The sequence below is a fragment of the Panicum virgatum genome, chromosome 5N, assembly GCF_016808335.1.
Source record: "Panicum virgatum strain AP13 chromosome 5N, P.virgatum_v5, whole genome shotgun sequence".
NCBI lineage: Eukaryota > Viridiplantae > Streptophyta > Magnoliopsida > Poales > Poaceae > Panicum > Panicum virgatum.
The window spans coordinates 46,202,692-46,222,743 of NC_053149.1; the positions used below are offsets into that span (position 1 = coordinate 46,202,692).

The 20,052-nt window shown below is 46.3% G+C and overlaps 1 protein-coding gene across 5 annotated transcripts; it reads right to left on the bottom strand.

Moving 5' to 3' along the window:
• Nucleotides 1-2,556: 2,556 nt before the first annotated feature.
• LOC120672904 (zinc finger CCCH domain-containing protein 8-like) lies at nucleotides 2,557-11,455 on the bottom strand. 5 transcript variants are annotated; one of them, XM_039953517.1, is made up of 12 exons: nucleotides 11,050-11,444; nucleotides 9,630-9,871; nucleotides 6,382-6,435; nucleotides 6,236-6,301; nucleotides 6,056-6,112; nucleotides 5,731-5,952; nucleotides 5,323-5,360; nucleotides 5,169-5,215; nucleotides 4,403-4,536; nucleotides 4,223-4,276; nucleotides 3,963-4,106; nucleotides 2,557-3,097 (listed from the first exon to the last, which is right to left on the bottom strand). In XM_039953517.1, exons 1-12 carry the CDS (start codon nucleotides 11,339-11,341, stop codon nucleotides 2,900-2,902), a joined length of 1,548 nt encoding a protein of 515 aa, XP_039809451.1. In that variant the 5' UTR covers nucleotides 11,342-11,444; the 3' UTR covers nucleotides 2,557-2,899. The 5 variants fall into 5 exon arrangements, with proteins under 5 accessions (XP_039809451.1, XP_039809450.1, XP_039809449.1 ...); XM_039953516.1 differs by having other exon boundaries at nucleotides 6,056-6,115; XM_039953515.1 differs by having other exon boundaries at nucleotides 6,203-6,301.
• Nucleotides 11,456-20,052: the final 8,597 nt, after the last annotated feature.

The window sequence follows — 20,052 nt, forward strand, 5'->3', positions numbered from 1 at the left end:
TGTCTCCTGCTGCGCCACGCGCGGCCCTGATGCCTTCCGTTGCACCTGCGCAGTACGCTCAACCGGTGCAGGTGTACCGGCGTCGTTCGGCGCCGACACCAGCTCCGGAGGCTCCTGCGGCGCCTACACCGGAGTCGTCGTCTCCGCTGCCTACACCGGAGCCGCCACTGCCGCCGTCTCTGCCGACTCGCTCTCGAGCCGAGCCGGCGGTGTACCACTCGCTAGTCATCCATCCCATGGTGACTCGGCGGATGGCGTCTCAGGCCGCGACTCTCTCCGCCACCGAGGGGGAGCCGCGGGTCTCTCCGGTACCCTCCTCTGTCCGTGACGCCCTGGCGGATCCTCACTGGCATCGCGCGATGGAAGAGGAGTACACGGCTCTCCTTGCCAACCAGACGTGGGATCTCGTGCCGTGTCCGTCTAGTTGCAATGTGGTCACTGGCAAGTGGATCTGGACGCATAAGCGTCGGGCTGATGGCACACTGGAGCGCTACAAGTCTCGCTGGGTTCTCCGAGGTTTCACCCAGCGGCCTGGTGTGGACTATGATGAGACCTTCAGTCCAGTGGTGAAGCCTGCTACTGTGCGCACGGTCCTCTCGCTCGCACTCTCTCGCTCCTGGCATGTGCACCAGCTGGATGTGAAGAATGCCTTTCTCCATGACACTATATCAGAGACAGTCTACTGCAGTCAGCCAGCAGGATTTGTGGACTCGAGTCGTCCGGATACAACAAGTCCCTCTATGGTCTGAAGCAGTCTCCTCGGGCTTGGTACTCTCGGTTCGCCACGTTCTTGCTGACTTTGGGATTCACCAAGGCCAAGGCTGACACTTCTCTATTTATCTACCGCCGTTGGGATGATACTGCCTATCTGCTGCTCTATGTTGATGATATTGTGCTCACCGCCTCCAGTCAGCAGTTGCTTGCGTGTATTATCTCCTCTCTTCAGCTGGAGTTTGCTATGAAGGATCTTGGTCAGCTCCACCACTTTTTGGGTGTCACTGTTGAGACTCGCCCATCTGGGCTGTTCCTTCACCAGTGGCAGTATGCACTCGACATTCTGGAGCGGGCTGGGATGACTGATTGCAAGCCATGTTCCACTCCTGTCGATACTCAGGCGAAGCTGTCTGCTGATCTGGGTGATCCCGTGGCTTATCCTACTGACTACCAGAGCCTTGCCGGTGCCTTGCAGTACCTCACCTTTATCCGACCGGATCTCACCTATGCCGTTCAGCAGGTCTGTCTTCACATGCATGATCCCCGGGAGTCTCACTTTGCTGCACTGAAGCGTCTCCTACGCTACGTCCGTGGCACTGTTGGCTTCGGCTTGGTTCTTCACCGCTCTCCCACATCTGAGCTAGTAGTCTACACCAACGCTGACTGGGCTGGCTGCCCGGACACTCGCCGCTCCAATTCCGGCTACGCCGTCTTCCTGGGAGGCAACTTTGTCTCCTGGTCGTACAAGCGGCAGCCGGTTGTCTCCCGCTCCGGTGCTGAGGCGGAGTACCGGGCTGTCGCTAACGGCGTGGCGGAGGCGTCCTGGCTCCGACAGCTCTTGGCGGAGCTAAACAGCCCGCTCGCCAAGAACACGCTCGTCTACTGCGACAACGTCAACGCCGTGTATCTCTCCACTAATCCCGTCCAGCATCAGCGGACGAAGCATGTGGAGATCGACTTGCACTTCGTGCGCGACAGGGTCACCGTCGGCGATGTTCGGGTTCTCCATGTCCCGACCACCTCCTAGTTTGTAGACATCTTCACCGAGGGTCTTCCCTCCTCGACGTTCTCGGAGTTTCGCTCCAGCCTCAACGTAGCCGGTGGCTAGTTGTGGCTGCCGGGGGGTATTTGCCCTTTGTACTTTCTTCTTGTTCAGTCTTGTACACCGCTGCGACGATTGTTCAGACTGCGGGGGGTGTTGGCTTTCTTGTTGTCCAATCTTGAACACCGCTGCACCGGTAGTTCAGATTGCAGGGGAGTGTTGGTGTATATTGAGCCCATGTATAGAGGCTCATATAAATACTATTTATCCCACTCTTCTAGGATTTGGAGGAATAAAAAACAATTATTCTCTCCAACACACATGTAGCAACGCCACGCCCACACCTAGGATGCGACAATCAGGCAAACTGGGGCTGCTGCTCGTAGGCGCCTCGGCAGATCTGACGACCACGCATTCAGTTAGCCGCCTCCTGCCCATCATCAGGCCATTACCCTACTCGACCGTGTAGCCGTTCAGAGCGCCACATGGAGCTAAGTGGACCCATGGAGCGTCGCTCTGTCGCCTCCAGGTCCACATCCCTCACCGGTTATGCAGCAACAGTGCCCTCATAAGGGCATGTTTAGTTTGCGAAAATTTTTGGATTTACATACTATAACACTTTTATTGTTATTTAATAATTAATATTCAATCATTGACTAATCAAGTTTAAAAAATTCGTCTCGTCATTTACAGTTGAACTGTATTATTTTTTTCAACTGCATTTAATACTCAATGCATATGTCTCGATGTGATCCGTAGAAAATTGTTTGGGAACTAAAGTCATACGCGGGCAGAGAGCATCAATGCAAAGTTACAAACATGAGGACAACAAAGACAGCACTGCTGCAAGGTGGTATCACGGCCAAGAAAGTACTGCTGCAATAGGCACCAGGGCATGTCAACATGACATCCTACCACAGCCAGACTACTGTCATCTACGGCAACAAACGAAGATATAACTGGCTAGTACCCGCATGCTTAAAAAAAACTCGCTAGTACCAGCACTGTTCCAATAAACTGTAGCGGGGGTAACTCAACTTCACTAATCGGACGCCCACCACAACCCGGACAAAACCTTTAACCACCAGCGCGATTAGCGCATTACAATCTAATGAGGCAGCTGACAGGATGCAGCATCACGGCCTAGCGCAGGACGACGCTCAGCCCTTCCTTCTCTTCACCTTTCTTCTCCTTCTCCTCGCCTTCCTTCTCCTTCTCACCTTCCTTTCCACCTGCCTGCAGCTTGGCAATAGCCTCCTGTGGGGGAGGGTGGTCGAATTTGCAGAGCGCGCCATACCTGCACGTGCCAGACCTCATGTAGAATGCACAGATCTCAGCATCCTGCGTAAGCACCAGCAAGCGTCAGCCACTATTGAACTAACATTACAGGTAGCATTTGACGAGGGAGGGAGAGATGAATTCAACAACAATAGTCCTTGGCTACTGAAATAGGTAACTAAGAGAACATTTGCAAAAAATAAACAGAAGGGCAAACCAAGCAAGTCTCAGCTGAAAACCAGCGTACAACACAAAAGCTTCCTTTCCAGTAAGAGTGAACATATAGGTCATAACAATGGACACTGTACTGCTAAGAGACTTCTGTCAACAGAAACTGCTGCAGTTTGTGAAACCAGACCAGTGAGGAAACCCTCAGGGGCAGATCTCTGACCCAGGCTGCCTGGGCATAAATATCAGACCCAAATATGAGTTGCAACATGTTTTAACTAGCTCAGCCCAGGGTCTAGTCCAATCCTAGGTCTGCCCCTGAAACCGGTCACATCATCGGTTTACTATTCCAAATGCCAGCTTACCAGCAGATTGCTGGCTTGACCTACAAATTAGTTTTGTCAATAAAATTAATGGAAAAACCAATTTGCTGAAGTGTCATTTGTCACAACATGTCTAATGCCTGACAAGTACTGGCCAACAAGATGGTGTGGCCAGGTTATTTTTCTCAGGTGATGCAGCGGAGGAGGCAGGCATTTCAATCCCAGCCAACACATGGAATAAAAATACAACATTTTTATATAACGTCCAAATTGATTTAAGACAAGTTTGGATCTTTATTCTTGGTTTATAAAAGGTGCTATCCCAAAAGAATGACTGGAAGGCATTAAAAATGTTTTAAAGTTGGATACTATTTAGCAGATACCATTTTACAATTTCAAGTGTGTTAGCTACCAGTAATTTAGTCTAGCAAGGTTACCTCTCTCCTTGGAAGGCCAGCAAGAGTAAGTGTCACAGGCTGCTGAGGATCCCCATTTTCATTGGCATCAGGTGCAGAGCGGTTGATAGGATGGTGAAACTTGCACTTCTGAGAATACTTGCAAGATCCTGTCTTCATGTAAAACTACATTAAACAAAAATGAGAAAAGGACAAAAGGATCAAATAAGCATAATAAATCGAGCATAATAGCACATTGATAAACTGAATTGGACACTAAAGAAGATGGTCATGCCACATACATCACAAGCAGTTTCTCCAGGCCTCTGAGGATAGATTATAGGCACAGGTTCAATCTGCATTTTACAAAAGAAAGCATATGTTAGTCTACACTGTCATTTTTGGATTCTTAGGCTACATAGTGCTACTGTATGGCACAAAAAGCACCACACTGCCATTTTAGATTCTTAGTCTACACTTACCGGGAGATGAGTCGCATGAAAATCAAAGCATTGCGTAATATTTGCAACTGGATTTAACACCGCTGCAGAGGTAATGGGTTCTGGAGTAGGAAGAGTAGCTTGAACCAGTGGAGCCATCGATGCTATATCCACAACTGCACATGGTGCAAAACAATATCAGAAAAAATGTCTAAAAACAATTCCATGTGTAAAAAGTTGCATCAAAATTGGAGGTCATAATTTTAAGCACTAATGCTGTTGTGACATTGAAGTTGATAGGTACCAGTCTTGAAAATGGAATGAGAAACTATCTTAAAATTGATGTCTGAAAATTTGCAGCATAAGGTCAATATGTTTTAGCATGAGAATAAAAAGCAGCTACATAATAATGGTCACAACCGCAAGAGAGACTGTCAGTGATCCACAAAAGCTAAGCTAATGAGTAACAGACACTTCAAACAAAATTTCGAAGTGTTTCTATCATAATTTCGTAGCAAGAACATATAAGATTAGAATATCCGGTTCTGTCTCTTCTATACCATTTTAAGACTTTTTAGAACCTAAACAATTACAAGGTCACTGCAAGCTTGATCTGTACTTGACAAGTCTTCTATTCAACAGGCCAATCCAATACATTGCAGGCTAAGTTATGACATTGAATAGAGTGATTTACTGATGGTTTCTCTATCCTTCCGGAAGTAACACAATGAAAATAGAAAAAAAAATGGCCCACAGGATGTCATGATAATTTAACTCGATCAAATGATTAGTTATGAAAAGAACAAACCTGGCCGATAAGGATGGTTGAAGCGACAAATAGAACCATATTTGCAGCTGTAAAAGTGCAAAAAGGAAAAAGATATCAGACATTCAGACATCTACAAACTTGTATTAAGAGACAAAGGCAACTAAGATGGTGATCCTGTTAGAGAAGAAGGTACCTGCCTGTCTTCATATAAAACGAGCAATCAACTTCACCCTGCAATATGGGAGAAAAGGTTATTAGACTGTAGTGATATGTGAAAAGATACTCTAGCAGATAGTACTTTGAGAGAACTAAGAAAAAGGAATTGTAGAGAGATAACAATTATATCCATAACATCCTTTTACAAACCAAGACTGAATTACCGACAGAATCTGCAGTAGGCATAGAGCCTGTTTAAATTTGTTAATTTGCTGCATTTTTTGTGACAGACTAATTGATATGGTTTCCAAATAAAAGACATGAATAAACTGAAACTTAGTGTATCTGATGCTATAGCAAATTAAAAAGGTACCACCTTAAGACAGGTATGTAAATAAAGTTTACTGCTCTAGCTAAAGAAAAACATCACTTGGTAAACACATACTGGTCTTATAGGAAGCCCCTTTGCATTATGTGCCTCAGCTGGGGCAGTTGGTGCATGCGTCTTTGCTGGAACTGAACTATCTGCTGTACCAATGTGTGCTGCTGCATCAGTTGTTGCTGTATATATGGTTTCCTTTGCAATCACAGGTGCTATCCCAACATCTTTGGGATGATTGAACTTGCATTTTGCACCAAATTTGCATTTGCCTGTTTTTACATAGAACTGAAATACAGGACACTTTAAGGAATGAACTTAAGAATTACACAACTGAGAAAAACAAAGATAATTTTATGATAATAAAATATGCCATGGTAGATGTTCTTACGGAACAAACAGGCTCAGAAGGCCTCACTGGTAAGATGGCACTATCGGCAATTAGAGACTGCTGTATTTCAGGAAAGCATAGTCATTGAGACTTCATTATGGAGGGTTCAAAAACTATTAGGCTAGTCAATAAATATAATTAACATACTCCGTTGTCCGTTCCAGCCGATAATGCATTCACCTTTTCCTTTGGATGGTTGAACTTGCATTTCGATTTAAATCTACAGCGATTAGACTTCACTAAATACTGCAAAGTCAAGAATAATATTATGAATATATTGATCATACATATTCTGAAAGACTGAAACAAGAATATGAATTACTTACAGGACAATCTGGTTCCCCTGGTCGCTCAGGATAAGAATCTTCAACGTTACGGAACTGCAAAAGCAAGACAGGAAAAAAATTCATTCAGAGGATTACAAGACAGAAGGCACAGCTACATAACATTATGGTGATTACTCCAGAAGGTGCCAAATATAGAAAGGCAAACCAAGTAATAGCCAAGAAAATTGAAAAAAAAATCCAGAAATAGCACTCCCATGAAAGTGCAACTGTTTTTTTTAGGGCATCTGCAGTGTATGGAACATGAGGGAGTGCTAAGACTTGGCCACGTCATAGTTGCTACCTTAGTAAAATTCAGTCCAGTGTATAGCACCGTGTTGCACCTCATCCATGGATTAAGCTGGAGCCCACAAGCCACAGCCTCCCCCCTCTCCCTCCTCTCCCGAATCCCTGGTTCTCTCTCCTTTTCTCTCTCCCCTGTTTGCCCCGGGTGCTAGGATAGGACACCGGTGCTAGCAACTGCTAAGCTAGCACCCTTGGTCCAATGTATTGCACCCTCCCTCCTTTCTCTCTCTTCCTAGCACCCCCTTAAGACACAAGTCACACAACGCTGGAGCTGCCCTTAGCTACTAGGTGTGCCCCCATATAAATAGTTGCTTGTGTCAATGTTTATCAGCATTTAAACTGAATAAGTATTAGTTAAACATTATTTAGACCCCATTTGGATCCGTGGACTAAACTTTAGGTCTTTAGGTCTAAAGTTTAGTCCATTAGTCGATCCAAACAGGTGGACTAGGTAGACTAAAAATTAGTTCCAGCCCAACTAAACTTTAGTCCATTAGTCCTCAAAACCCATCTAATTTGAACTAAAAGTAGCTAACCATCAGAGAAATTACAAGAGTACCCCTCCACCTTATCTCTTTTCACTCAAATGCAAAAAGGATGGACAAAATGGACTTTTTGTGTTTCTCAACTACCTTATGGACTAATTTTAGTCACCTAACTTTAAAGCACGTAAAATTTAGTCCGGACTAAACTCCAGTCCTAGGTGATCCAAACAGGGTCTTAATGGGAGAGATATTAAGAGTTGATGTAGCATAGGTGTGCCAGCTTTGTAGTGCACATGCAAATGCACAAGGAGTCACTTGTCCAGCATGATGAAGCTAGCAAAAACGCAAAGACTGGAACCAGGTTGTGTTGAACCATAAGCGGCAAATGCCAATGGATGGCATGGTAATGATTTTGAGTCTCTATGTTCTGCAACAGGATGGTGAGGAATAAAACAAAGGTATGCAATTCAGAAAGAAAGAAAACAGCAACATGTAGTTGGAGGAAAGAAGACATGCATACATATGGTAGGAGTACAATGTACCATGGTTCTAACAGCAATACAGTGACCCTCTATACCTAGGCGCTTAAGGCACGAAGATGCCATACATGATGATACACATGCTTACTTCTCAAGAGAAAAGAAAAAATGGTACAAAATGCAGAGGGAATATCGCTAAACTATTCCAGCCGATTACGGTTGGGCAAATTGCTAGCAGTAGCAACGCTATAACGTGTCGCCAGCAGCGATCGAGCACAGAGAGAGCCACAACAAACCCACCAGACCTATAAAAACCCCTGCCGCTGTTCTCGTCCAGATCAAGTGTCGTGACTGCCCCATCCAGATCGCCCACTGCAGCCGGCAGGGACAGGGGACAGAGGTTGCCTGGCCCTGCTGAGTGCTGATTCCCTGCCGGTCTTCTCTCTCGTCTCCCTCCCTCCCTCCCTGCCCTCTTCTCACTGCTTTGGCCAAGGCAACAGCGATGCCCAGGACTCAGGCGTGACCTGTCGCCTAGCTACCTAGGCGGTGATTTACAAACCATGTCATGTAGAGATGCAGACAGAACATTCATTAAAAATTAAATGGTTATCTTGCACACACCTTACATATATAGCCAGGGAAAACGGGGAATGGCAGGTGCTGTAGGTGTATGGGTGTTAAGAAAAGCAGTTCCAAGGGGCATCATGGACAAAAAGAGGATAGGGAGGAGGCAAGAGATATGCATGAGAAGTGAAGGGGAAACAGACATCAGGAGCAAATTCAGGAATTGTAAGGTTTCAATATATCAATAACAAATCTAACTTTTAACTTGAGGGATTTTCCCCCCTCAAACACTCAGGAGAGCAGCATATTTTCGTATTGAAGAAAGAGAGCATCGGACAGATTGTATGTACCCCTCCAGAAGGAAGAGTATGAACACATATGCACACAATCACACAGGCACACCACACACTCAAGTGAGGAATATCTGAATGTGATTAAAACTATATGAACTTTTTAGTCATGAATTAAACAGAGACATTTCTTTTATCAAAGAGAGACAAAAGTTATTTTTTTCCTTTTTCAAAATACAATCTTCTAAATCAAAATATGGACAGGTGTAGAAGTAAGCTTTGACTGAAGTATGGTAGGAACTTGTCTTCTTCACCGTACAGGTCACCAACAACAATACTAGAGAGGGAGAGAGGATGTGAATCGCTCAATATACACAAAAAAGAATAGTGAAGTGGAAATTAATTTAAAGACCAGCACACCTAATGCAACCTTAGAGTGTTGATTAGTAAACATTTGCTAGAAGTGTAGCATTGGCTTAGACATTAATGACTATTACCTCAATCTCCCTAGCTAACAGAAAAATAAGCAATGTATATAGTATATATTCAGTGAAAAAACACCATACAATATTGCACCAACTACGAGTTGGGGACCGTATGTTAAAGAGTGGTACTTCAATGCCATTCTATAAATACTGAGTAGGGGGTACTTTGGAGCCTTTTCCAGCTTCATATATTGTGCATAAAAAACCCAAACAAAGTATTTTTACCAACGATCTGTTCCCCTTCCCACTTTGGATGCTACAACTCACAAGTGGCTGGATTTGTAGCAACTCGATGAAGTCTGTGAAAAATTCTCTGCTAGGATTAGGCTCTGTCAACCATGATTGAATGGCTACCCTGCAGGCTGCAGCTAACTAGCTTGCTTTTAAAAAACAAAAAAAAGCATGTTGTTGCAATGCACCTGTTTAACACTTAAACGCAGAAATAGAGGCCAGCTAACTGTGTTCTTACCTTATATTTATGTGGCCAGTTTTACTAACAAAGATACAAGCATGGTTTTGGAAATAGATAAAGCCATAAAGGTACGCACATAAAAAACAAACAACAAATAAGCTTAATAGAATTAATATTTGAAATAATAAAATATATATAGACTGCTATAAAAAATAACGACAGATAGTCACCTCTTTCCAGTTCGGAACTCCACCCTCTGGAACCCATTGTGGATGGTCAAATTTGCAGGCCTCTCCATAATTACAGGTTCTGGTCCTCATATAGAAGGCACAGTCCTTTTCCCCCGGTCGTTGTGGATACATAGGAAAGCTGCTTTCAAGCCTAGGGCGTTTAGCCATAGTATTTGATGAATATAAAGCCTCATTCTGGCCAACAGTACTATGACTTCCCATAAAAGATTGGTGATAGAGAGCTATAGTAGATATACAAAGGAACTTTATAAGCCAGGTGTATTAGGCACCATATACTGAAAATAATTATAAAGTACTGACATGAATGAAAGCATAGCTATCAAACTTAAAAGTAATACTAGTATAAGGGAAAATGATAGCTCTAATGCTGTCTGAGAACCTATTAGTGATAATTAGTATCACTCACTTCAGATGTACTGCAAAAATGTAACTTTTTATGTTTCATCATAGCAGAATGGTAATAATCAAGTGTGTTTATAGCTGGTAGCTAGCCTCAAAATTGGCCTGGATCTATTCGATAGAAACATGGTGATAGCTTTTCCACATTCAAAATGACAAGCCCAAAGGTCCAAACTCCCAGTATTCTGTTTTCTAGCGCAGTTACTAGTTACTACTTGCCATTACCAAGGCTCTTCCCTGTTCGAATATTATACCATTGTTGTTCTAAGCTTATTCCATACATAAAGGTCTCAGATGCTCGAAAAGGACAACTAAAACAAAGTTCATACAAATACAACTGAGCTCAGCCTACTTGAAAGCTCTTTTAGAAGCTACGTGACTCTACCACCTTCAGATAACTAGGCTGGTGATCCTTTTGTTCTTAATTGCTCAGATCGTTCACAAAGAACGCTCCGTGAAAATACAATTTACACAACATTTTACATAAATACTTTCAAACAACTCAAACACCTGAGAGCCTATATAAGGCTATGGGACAGCCATACATAAGTAGAAGGTAATGGCACTGCCGATACTAAATGGTGCAGTTACTTATTACCCGTATCTATTCGCTGCGGTGATCACAAGCTTTATGGACCCTCACAATTATACGAAGCATAATATACTGATCGTAAGTACTCTATATATACACTAGATCAGTACAAGCTACATTAACGCAAACAAGTAACAACACCCAATCAATAATTCAAAGGACCCATGATTTTCATAACCCACTAACATATGCTCAAAGTGCCACAGCCAACGTATCAACGTACATTCGTCTACTAAGTTTCAGATCAACAAGCAGCCATACGTCCATACACCACGGTAACCACGAACAGGAACAGGGAACAAATTGCCCAGGCCGGCCCATGCATCAGCCAAAATACAGCAGCATTGCCGATGAACACACAAGGGAAATGACTTACACCAACCGAAACAGGGAGATGGCCGCTCTCACCTCCCGCGGATCGCCCCGCACCGGCGTGCGAGTCGAAAGCGCCAAAGTGCGAGTCGAAGGCGCCGACGGGTGAGTCGAAGGCACCGACTAGCGAGTCGAAGGCGCCGACGTGCGAGTCGAAGGCGCTGGCGTCGGCGGAGGAGGGGTAGGGCGGAGGCGGCGGGGCGGCGGCGTAACGGGCCGCGATGAGGTCGACCTCAAAGTCGGAGTACCGCGGCGGCGGCGGCGGCGGCGGCTCGCCGTCGCCGCCTAGCAAAGCGCCTCGGGAGTACGGGTAGCGGGGGTCCGACATCACCGGCGGCTAGGGTTTCCGCACGCGTCGCGGTGTGGGGATGGGGTCATGGGGAGGAAGCCGAGCCGAGGCTGAGAATGACCGCGCAGGGCCGCAGGCACGCAGACGCAACTGTCACACAAAAATTGTTCCCCGCAACCGTCAAAAAAAAAAAAAACTGTTCCCCTCATTTCCTTGGGTTATTTACATTTTTATCATTATAGGGAAGGTCACTCGCTGGTTTAGCATTCTTAAACGAGCTCCTACAGATTTAGCACTACTGTAGCTGGAAATCTTACGTTTTTACCACTTTTGCCTACGTGGCGAGACACGGCGGCAGGCCACGTTGGCACCCGGTCAGTAAGGCGAGGCGAAATGTCCTTTGTGCCCCTGCCGTTTGTTCATGTGCCCGTGACCCACTTGTCATATTCGTCTTCTACCTCTGTCACCAGCCCGGTCACCGAGCTCCCCCCCCTCCTCTCCGGCCTCCGCTCCCCGTGCCGCTGGGCCCTAGCCCCGGGGGCATTGGGAGCGGCGCACAGCTGGTGGCCATGGCTCGGGAGCGCCATCCTCTCCAGGCGCACGCTCGGAAGCAGGCCATGGCGGGAAGACGCGCGAGCACGTCGCCCCTGGGCCCTGGCCCCGCGCCACGGCCAGGCGGGCACCTGCCCGCCCTGCTCGCTGGCCGCACGCGGCGCGCCCCTTGGCCCCTGGCCCTCGGACCAGCGCTGCTCCTGGTGCTGCTACAGCTGACCTGCTCCTGCTTGATTTGGGCTGCCGTCTGGTGCCGTCTGCTCGCCCCGGCCTACGCCCGCTCGTGCCTGCGTCGCTGCACGTGTGCGTGCTGTAACCTGCCCGGTTTGCTAGCTCCATCAGCAGGGGCAGGGGCACAGGGCTTGGGGAACAGAACAGAGCAGGACAAGCAAGGAACAGAGGAGCGAGAGCTAGCAAGCTAGTGCTTTCGTTAGTTACTCGCGGAAGATAGATAATAGGAGAAATGCATTCAATTCATCGAAATGCAAGCAAAGCAATGCCAAGATCCATTCAAATTATTGGTGCTTCTTACCCCGCCGGAATCTTCCCAGTGAAGTTGTTGTCGGTGAGGACCAGTCGTGCCACTGTCTTCCCCACCTCCAGGAACGCTGGCCGGGAGGCGGCGGAGCTTGCGCCCGGGAGCGGGCCCCAGGCACCGAGCCCGACGAGCTAGAGGCGTGCGAGCGAGGGGAGCCTGGCGAGCGTGGTGAAGAGCGCGTTGGCGGAGAAGGTGTGCGGGAGCGCAGCACGCCACGCCACGTCGTCTGGGTCACGGTCGCCGCGGACCGAGAGCCACGGTGAGGGACGGCGCCGGCGGCAGCGCGCAGGGGTCCGGATGAGGCGGGCGGCGTCCGTGCGCACCTGCTAGAGGTAGGAGATGAATCTGACAAGTGAGGCCCACTTGGTGGTGAGAGGATCTGTAGGGCCCAGCTGTCGGAGATGGAGAAGAGAGGTGCAGGTCACGAGCAGGGCACAAAGGACATTTCGCCTCGCTTTGCTGACCGGACGCCAACGTAGCCTGCCGCCGTGTCCTGCCACGTAGGCAAAAATGGTAAAAACGTAAGATTTCCAGCTACAGTAGTGCTAAATCTGTAGGAGCTCGTTTAAGAGTACTAAACCAGCGAGTGACCTTCCCTATAATGATAAAAATGTAAATAACCCCATTTCCTTTGTGTCTCTCTATCTCTCTTTCTATTTCTAAAGGCTTTTACTTCGCCTGCTTCAACACTCAACAGAGTTACGGCGGCGGCGGCTGCATTGGTTCGCGGTGTATTTGGCTGGAGCTAATGGGGGAATGAAACAGGAGTTTAGAAGAACGGTTTACAAATTGCTTGCTTGTTTGATGGTAGCAGCAGTTTTGGTGGACCGGAAATAGGAGTTTAGGAAGCTAATTTCCACCAACTATTTTCGCGAGTGAGCAGATGGTAATTAGGTGACAACTTACTACTCTCTTTAGAGCTTTTTTTTTTCTATATGCTAGCTAGAAGGAATCCTTCACATAAGATAACTTTGCTCAGCGTTAGCTATGTTTAATTTAGTATTGGACATTGCAAAGTTATATCACGTTGAGGTGTACCCGAACCACTCAATTCATTGGAAGGAGATAAGAAGATGTATTTTGTCGAGGACAAATCCCGTGTTCTACAAAGTAAACAGAGAAAGTGGGTTGAAGTCTATTAGTTGTTGTTTGTTTTTGATAATATTTAGGTTATGAATCTGCAAAGATGTACATCATGAAGCATATGAAAATCCAACACCTGATCTACCTGATGTGTACTGCAAGAGCATGGTTAATGGTTTCGCCGTTAGGCTGACCACAGCGGAGGGAGCAAGAGCAAATTTGCTCCCTCCTCGTTTCCCACGCCCTCTGTGTCTACAGTACCAAACAGTACATCTACAGTGTCAAACAGTGTATTTGTTCCTTCATTTGCTCCCTCCACTGTGGACGGTCTTAGCCGGTTGCGACGGATGCATGGGTGATGGTGGATCCCACCACTATTTATTGAATGGGAGCAACAACAGCCAATAGCGGGAGACAACGGCAGGCTTTTAGCCAGTAGCAGCAGACCTGCTGCCTCTCCACCCGCCCGAAGCAGGCGCATCCCTATACGCTGATCTTTTTCTCTTTCTTCATTTTCTCTTTTGCACCTACATATCAGTCAGCTTCTAGCCCATTACAATATTTGTTCTAATATATATGACGACGTGAATTAAATGCGGGATTGAGTGTTGAACAATTTAAAGAGTATGGTCGGACATAAGAAAATATTATGGTATTATAACATATAACATACAAGTATTCCAAACTTACTTTTCTGTAGTTGTTACACCATATAGCAGTTTACAAGTTGTTGGACTAATCTGCAAGCAACTGTTAAGTTATTATGTTAAAAATGGGTGTAATTTACTTCAATTTCTTGTGATAAAAAAAAGCTCGTCACACTTGCTGGAAAAAAAATCACCAGTCACACCACTGTATGATTTTTGGGCCGTGCAACTTTGCTCGGCCCACCGTGGGAGCTCACCCGGCCACAAAGCCTATACAATTCTCTGGAATTTTTTCTTTTTTATATTTAAAAAATCAAAATTTCAAAAATATATGTCTGTTTTGAAAAATTTCAAAAATACCCCCGGTCGCCCTATAGGAGGGCGACAGGCCCTAAATGTAATATTTTTTCTTCAAATTTGCAATGAGGTCCATGGCCGAAAAAAATGAAAGGGGGGTCTGTCGCCCCCCCAAGGGCGACAGGGGCCTGTCGCCCACCCTAGGGGCGACAGGGTCCCTCCCCCATATATAAGCCCAGGCCGCCATTCCCTTGTCATTTGAGCCTAAAAATTCAGGAAAAGGAGGGGTGAGGAGAAAAAAAGCGGCGAAGCTCTGCCGAATTCCGCACTTGTGATCTACCGGTAACTTCCGTATGAATCCGTTGATCTTGTATAATAATTTAATTTAATTAGCGGATTAAATGAATTAGATTTGGTACTTTAGAACACTCGTTTAGTATTACAATTTGAGTACTTTTACAGACTTGTTTTTAAATTAATTATGCATTAGAATAGAATTATGACAGTATCTTATTGATATTGCAGCATAAGACAATAGAATTATGACAGTACCTATATTTTCACGCATCGATTTGGTATACGATATGTGCATTATTTAAATCATTGTTCGTCATTTGGCGCACCACACTATAGCGCCAATGTCTTCGTCAGGATCAACCTACATTCCGTGGAGCAAGTGTGTAGCCACCTTATCTGAAGGAATTGATGTGCTAATGTGCTTCTGCGGTTCGTTATGCAAGTTCATGCAATCTGATGTTTTAGAAGATGACTATGGTATGAGGTTCTTTATGTGTGAGAACTACGAATATGATCCACCTAAGCGATACGGCAAAGACCGGGCCAAGGTAGCTGGACAACATACCCTATTTTTCTTTGTGACCTAACATTGAGTTATGATTCTAACTTTTGTTGGACAAAGTCTCCTCCGCCTCTTTGTGATTTTATGCAGTGGTTCGACACCGTCCAGTCGCAGCAGGCAAAGGACTTTGTGGAACAACAAGCAAGGTGAGCTGCAGAACGTTGGCGCCGAATGAAGCACGAGTAACAGTAAGAGGAGAAGCGCAAAAAAGAGCAAGAAGAGATCCGCAAGAGGATGGAGGAGGTGGATCATAAGGCAGCGGCCGAACGTGAAGCTGACAGGGAGAGAAAGCGAGAGAGGGCATGCCGTGCGAAGGAAGCCGGCCCCGAAGCAATTAGGAAGGGCAAATATCCTCGGTGCACTAAGTAGAGTAGTACCATGTAATCCCGACATTTTACATTTCATATGGCATGGTAGGTTTAGATGCAAAAAGAAATTACCTTGTCGCGTGCACATGCCATTGCAATTAGTTGTTTATGTTTTCAGTTGAGAGCTTGACTCTGGGTGTTGTAACTTTTACCATTAATTGGCAGTTGTAGCTGGGAATCTATGAAATATTTGAACTTGTCCTTAATATTTTCGGAGCTTTTCATGTCACTAGAATACTAAAAAGCACACATTTAATTAATATAACGATAAGAAATAAGAACTAAGAAATGCATTACATAATGTGAACCATCAAATTTTACATCATAATACAACGATAATGAAACACACATTACACATGCAGTGGCATGGCAGAACCTGTTGCAAACTACGGTAAACAGATTCCGGACTAACCTAACATGCCTTAGGTAATTTAAAAAAAAACACAACAAACACAACGATGCAGCATGTCACTAGCACTAAGTAGTCCTAGTAGCCGTACCCCCACGTAGCAAACTGCGTTGAGGCTTCTCCGCAGTATCCACCCATTGCAGGTGGTGCAGGCGGTGGTGCCGGAGGCGCAGGGCTCTTCATCTTGTGACAAGGGCGGTTGCAGTAAGAAATAGTGCATGGTTCATCCTGTGAACCGGCAGCATTGCTGGTATCATCATCTTCGTCGTCTTTGTTACCCTCGCTCACTTCCTCATAATGGTTCACCTTGCATTCCAGATCAAAGATCTTTATTTGGAGGTACTCGATGAACTCCTGAACAGAATCAATTGGTGCAGGATCGACCCACCTAGTAAAACCACAGTTTTCTGGAGCATCGGAAGACTGCAAAACAAATTTCATGTAAGGTGTCTCATTGAAGATAAAGAAATGAAACAACCGAGTATTACCCATGCGTGTGGACATTTAAAGAAATGCCGACCGCCATCCATCCCGTCGGTGCACATCTGCACTAAGCAGTCCTCACCATGTCTGCATTTTGGCCATGGTTCTCTACGGTTATCGTATTGTCGAAGAGGAGTTTCATTGGTAAATTCACTCTTGTGCTGTGGCGGAAACTCAAACACTGGTTCCGGAAAGGAATCAGGTCCAAGAGGCTCCTCCCATATTATGGGGTCTTCCTTTCTTCCCCCTTTTCCTTTCCCAAAACCGTAGTAATTCTTCCCACTAAACCCACCTCCAGACATTGGGTATACAATGAGCTTTGGTGTTTGAGTGCTGCTGGGAGTTCACAAACTTTGGAGTTTTTATAGGCGCACAAAGGTCTGATACCTGGAGTGTGGAGTGTAAATGCACCTAAAAAGCCGACATGACAACACAGTGAAGAGGCTAGCTGACCTAATACTGAAAAGGCTAGATTCGATTCTCGAAATGACTACTCGATGCATCTCTGTGCATGCAGACTCACAGCACTGCATTGCTGTCGCTCGGTCGATCGCGCCTAGATGTCGCCTTCCCCACTACACGCCACAGACCTTCGCTGTAGAATGACAGGTCCGTCGTCCTCGCCAGAGAGGCTGCTTTGAAGGTGAGCTGGTGTGGTTTCCGTGTTGTCACATCTTTTTGAAACGGTGGAAGGGCACTCCTATTGGGTTGTCGTCTTTTGTCACGTATGTCTGGGCAAAGAATGCGACATTTGGGAAACCCGTGATCGCCGTGCTGAGTAGTGGCAACCTGTGATCTCGTACTCGCAGCTAAATACACTATGGTTCCTATTTTGAGCTATTCGAGCGTGTAGTCATCATCATCGTCGGCGGGATCTCGGCCGCTAACTCCTACCGCACCTAACTTGTCCTTCATTAAATCACGGAAAAAATTCGCAAGAACTTCCCTTATTTCAAGAGCATTATGGAACCCATAAACATAACAAGTTCACATCAATAGTATCAATAGAAACAAATGACAAGTAAACTAGCATAATCATAAACATCGGATACAAATAAGCGGTCCACAGCTATCTCATTACAAATAAACATCAGAGATACAAACATCATATATATATAACCACCCCTAAGGCGTCGGACCCTCTTAGCCCTCTGCTGGGCACGGACGTGGCCCTCGGAGTAGGTGAGAACATCCGGAGACCTCACCTGTCGCTCAGGACGCGCAAGGGGCTGCGGTGTCTGCTGCTGAGAGATCCCAAGTGGTGCTTCTCCTAGCTATGAATACCCCAAGACATCGGGGTCACCTTGCGCGGCAGGCTCTTCTGGAGTCAAGCTGTCGAGGTCGTCTAAGGTGAAGCCCTCATTATCTGGTCGAAATGAGGAAGAAGAAGGTCCGGCGCCCGCATCGGGGTAGAATCCTACGCATAAAATACGGATATTAGCGTACGCTCGTGTCTTTCGTCATGACATGTAGAAACCGAAATACGAAATATATATATGCAAATATGATCAAGAGACTCACCGCGCCAGCAAGTGCCTCCACGTGGTGCCGGGCATAGCCATCCTGAGGCCTCGGCTGGTATGGCTGCGGGTGAGTGTCAATATAAACCAGACGAGCCCGAGTCCGGGGTAAGTACCAGGTGAGGTAAGCCCTAAAGGAGCTGTCTGTGTGTGGTCCTGTTGGATGGACCAAGTGCTCGTCTGCCTATTCCCATTGGTCCACCCACGGCTGCATCTTGGTGAGCCAATCATCAGAGCACGGCAAGCCACTCCTTGACAACCTACAAAAGTGGACCACGAAGAATCGTTAGATTCGACACGAATGTATGAGCCAAGTTCATTCATAATTACCTGTGGTCCTGGCGACTGACACGCTCCAACGTGGTGGGCACCGGAAACTCCTGGCGCAGCCCAAACTGTCTCCTGACTCTCCAGGGGCAATATGCCTCAACCGCGATGTCATAAACCAGGATGGCTGTAGAGCCACAGGCTCGCATTCGCAGAGCAGTGCGAAGACAGGCCTGCTGGTGCACGGGTAGCCACAGCCTCTGGGCTGTAAGGCTCCCAGACAACGTCCTCGGGAGTCCGCATGTCAAGCTCCGAAACAAACTCAGGATATGCGCGTTTAACCTGGGCATGCACCCAGGACCTCTGCATTCCAAATAAGTAAAATTAAAAGTGCGCTAATGCATCATGTAACAATGAATAACAAAATTAGATTTATTACGAACGTACCTGATGCCAGATCCAGATAGTTCCAATAGTGGGCCTGTCGTCCTCCTCATCGCCGTACATGGCCCCGTGGTAAGGCTCGTGGCTGACCATGGGCCAACCAACGGCTAGCCTCTCGTACGACCAAAGCTGTAGTAGTAGTGGGCACCCTGCCAGGATAGCGTTCCCATGTGTCTTCATACAGCCGTCGCAAAGTCCACGGTAAGTGGCTGCAAGTACCGCCTCACCCCAGCTGTAGGGCGGTACGTCCTCGTCCCCATCCGCAATCTCCCGTGCATACGGAAGGAGAATCCTATCGACCGAGTTGCCATGAGTGTTGTTGAACATGATGTAACCAAACAACCAAAGTAGGTACGCCTCTAGCGATCTGGTCACACTGTACTCATCGGCATCCGCAGCCAACAGGGCAGGCTGCATAAACAATTAAGATTAATGATTTTAACTGACAATGGAACATGTGAATTATAACAATTAAATTTAAATATGGAATGAATACGTACTGTAAACTGTAGGAACTAGGTCTTCGAAGGACCTGCTGCTCACGGGTGCGGGTTGATCGGACCTGCTTCTTCCACGCGACCAACCAGGGCAAAACGGGCCTCCAGGTCAACCTTCCATGAGGCCGCCACCACACACGGACCTACAGCCTCCCCGGCGATAGGGAGGCCGAGGAGGTAGGCCACGTCCTGCAGCATAGGAGTCATCTCCCCATACAGGAGGTGGAACGTGTGTCTCCGGCCTCCATCTGTCAACGAACGCCGTCAGGAGGGATCGGTCGAGCTGAATAGGCCCACCCTCGACAAGACGGCTCAGATTCAGTAGACCGGCCTCATGTAACCTGCAATAAATAAAATTGTCGAAATAAAGGAATACCGACCAATACATAAGTGATAAACAATAATATTTCATTACATATATGTCACACCAATCATGGTGTATAGAGATCGCCTCCCCGGATGGACGAGGACGTAGCACCTCTAGGGCTTGGTGCTCAACTGCTGCAAAGTAAGACCTGTGGCTCGAGTCGATAACTGGGTCTAGCAAGGAGTCCATCTTCATACTTGCATTCAAAAATATATGAGAACACATAGGTACATATATGTTTCATACAAACTGGACGCGTAATATTTATACATTACAGATACGTTCGATACAAACTCCACACACGATTACTATATATTACAGATAGGTTTGATATAAACTCCATGCATGATATTTATACATTACAGATATGTTCCATACAAACTGGACGCACGATTACTACATATTACAAATATGTTCGA

What these genes read in the sequence shown, in the direction of transcription:
- LOC120672904 (XM_039953514.1), bottom strand. Translation starts at nt 11,341, where the DNA reads ATGTCGGACCCCCGCTACCCGTACTCCCGAGGCGCTTTGCTAGGCGGC. An exon ending in CGGCTGGAACGGACAACGGA is followed by an intron (nt 6,116 to 6,202) that starts GTATGTTAATTA and finishes CCTGAAATACAG; the next exon opens with CAGTCTCTAATTGCCGATAG. An exon ending in CAACCATCCTTATCGGCCAG is followed by an intron (nt 4,537 to 5,168) that starts GTTTGTTCTTTT and finishes CACCATGTGCAG; the next exon opens with TTGTGGATATAGCATCGATG.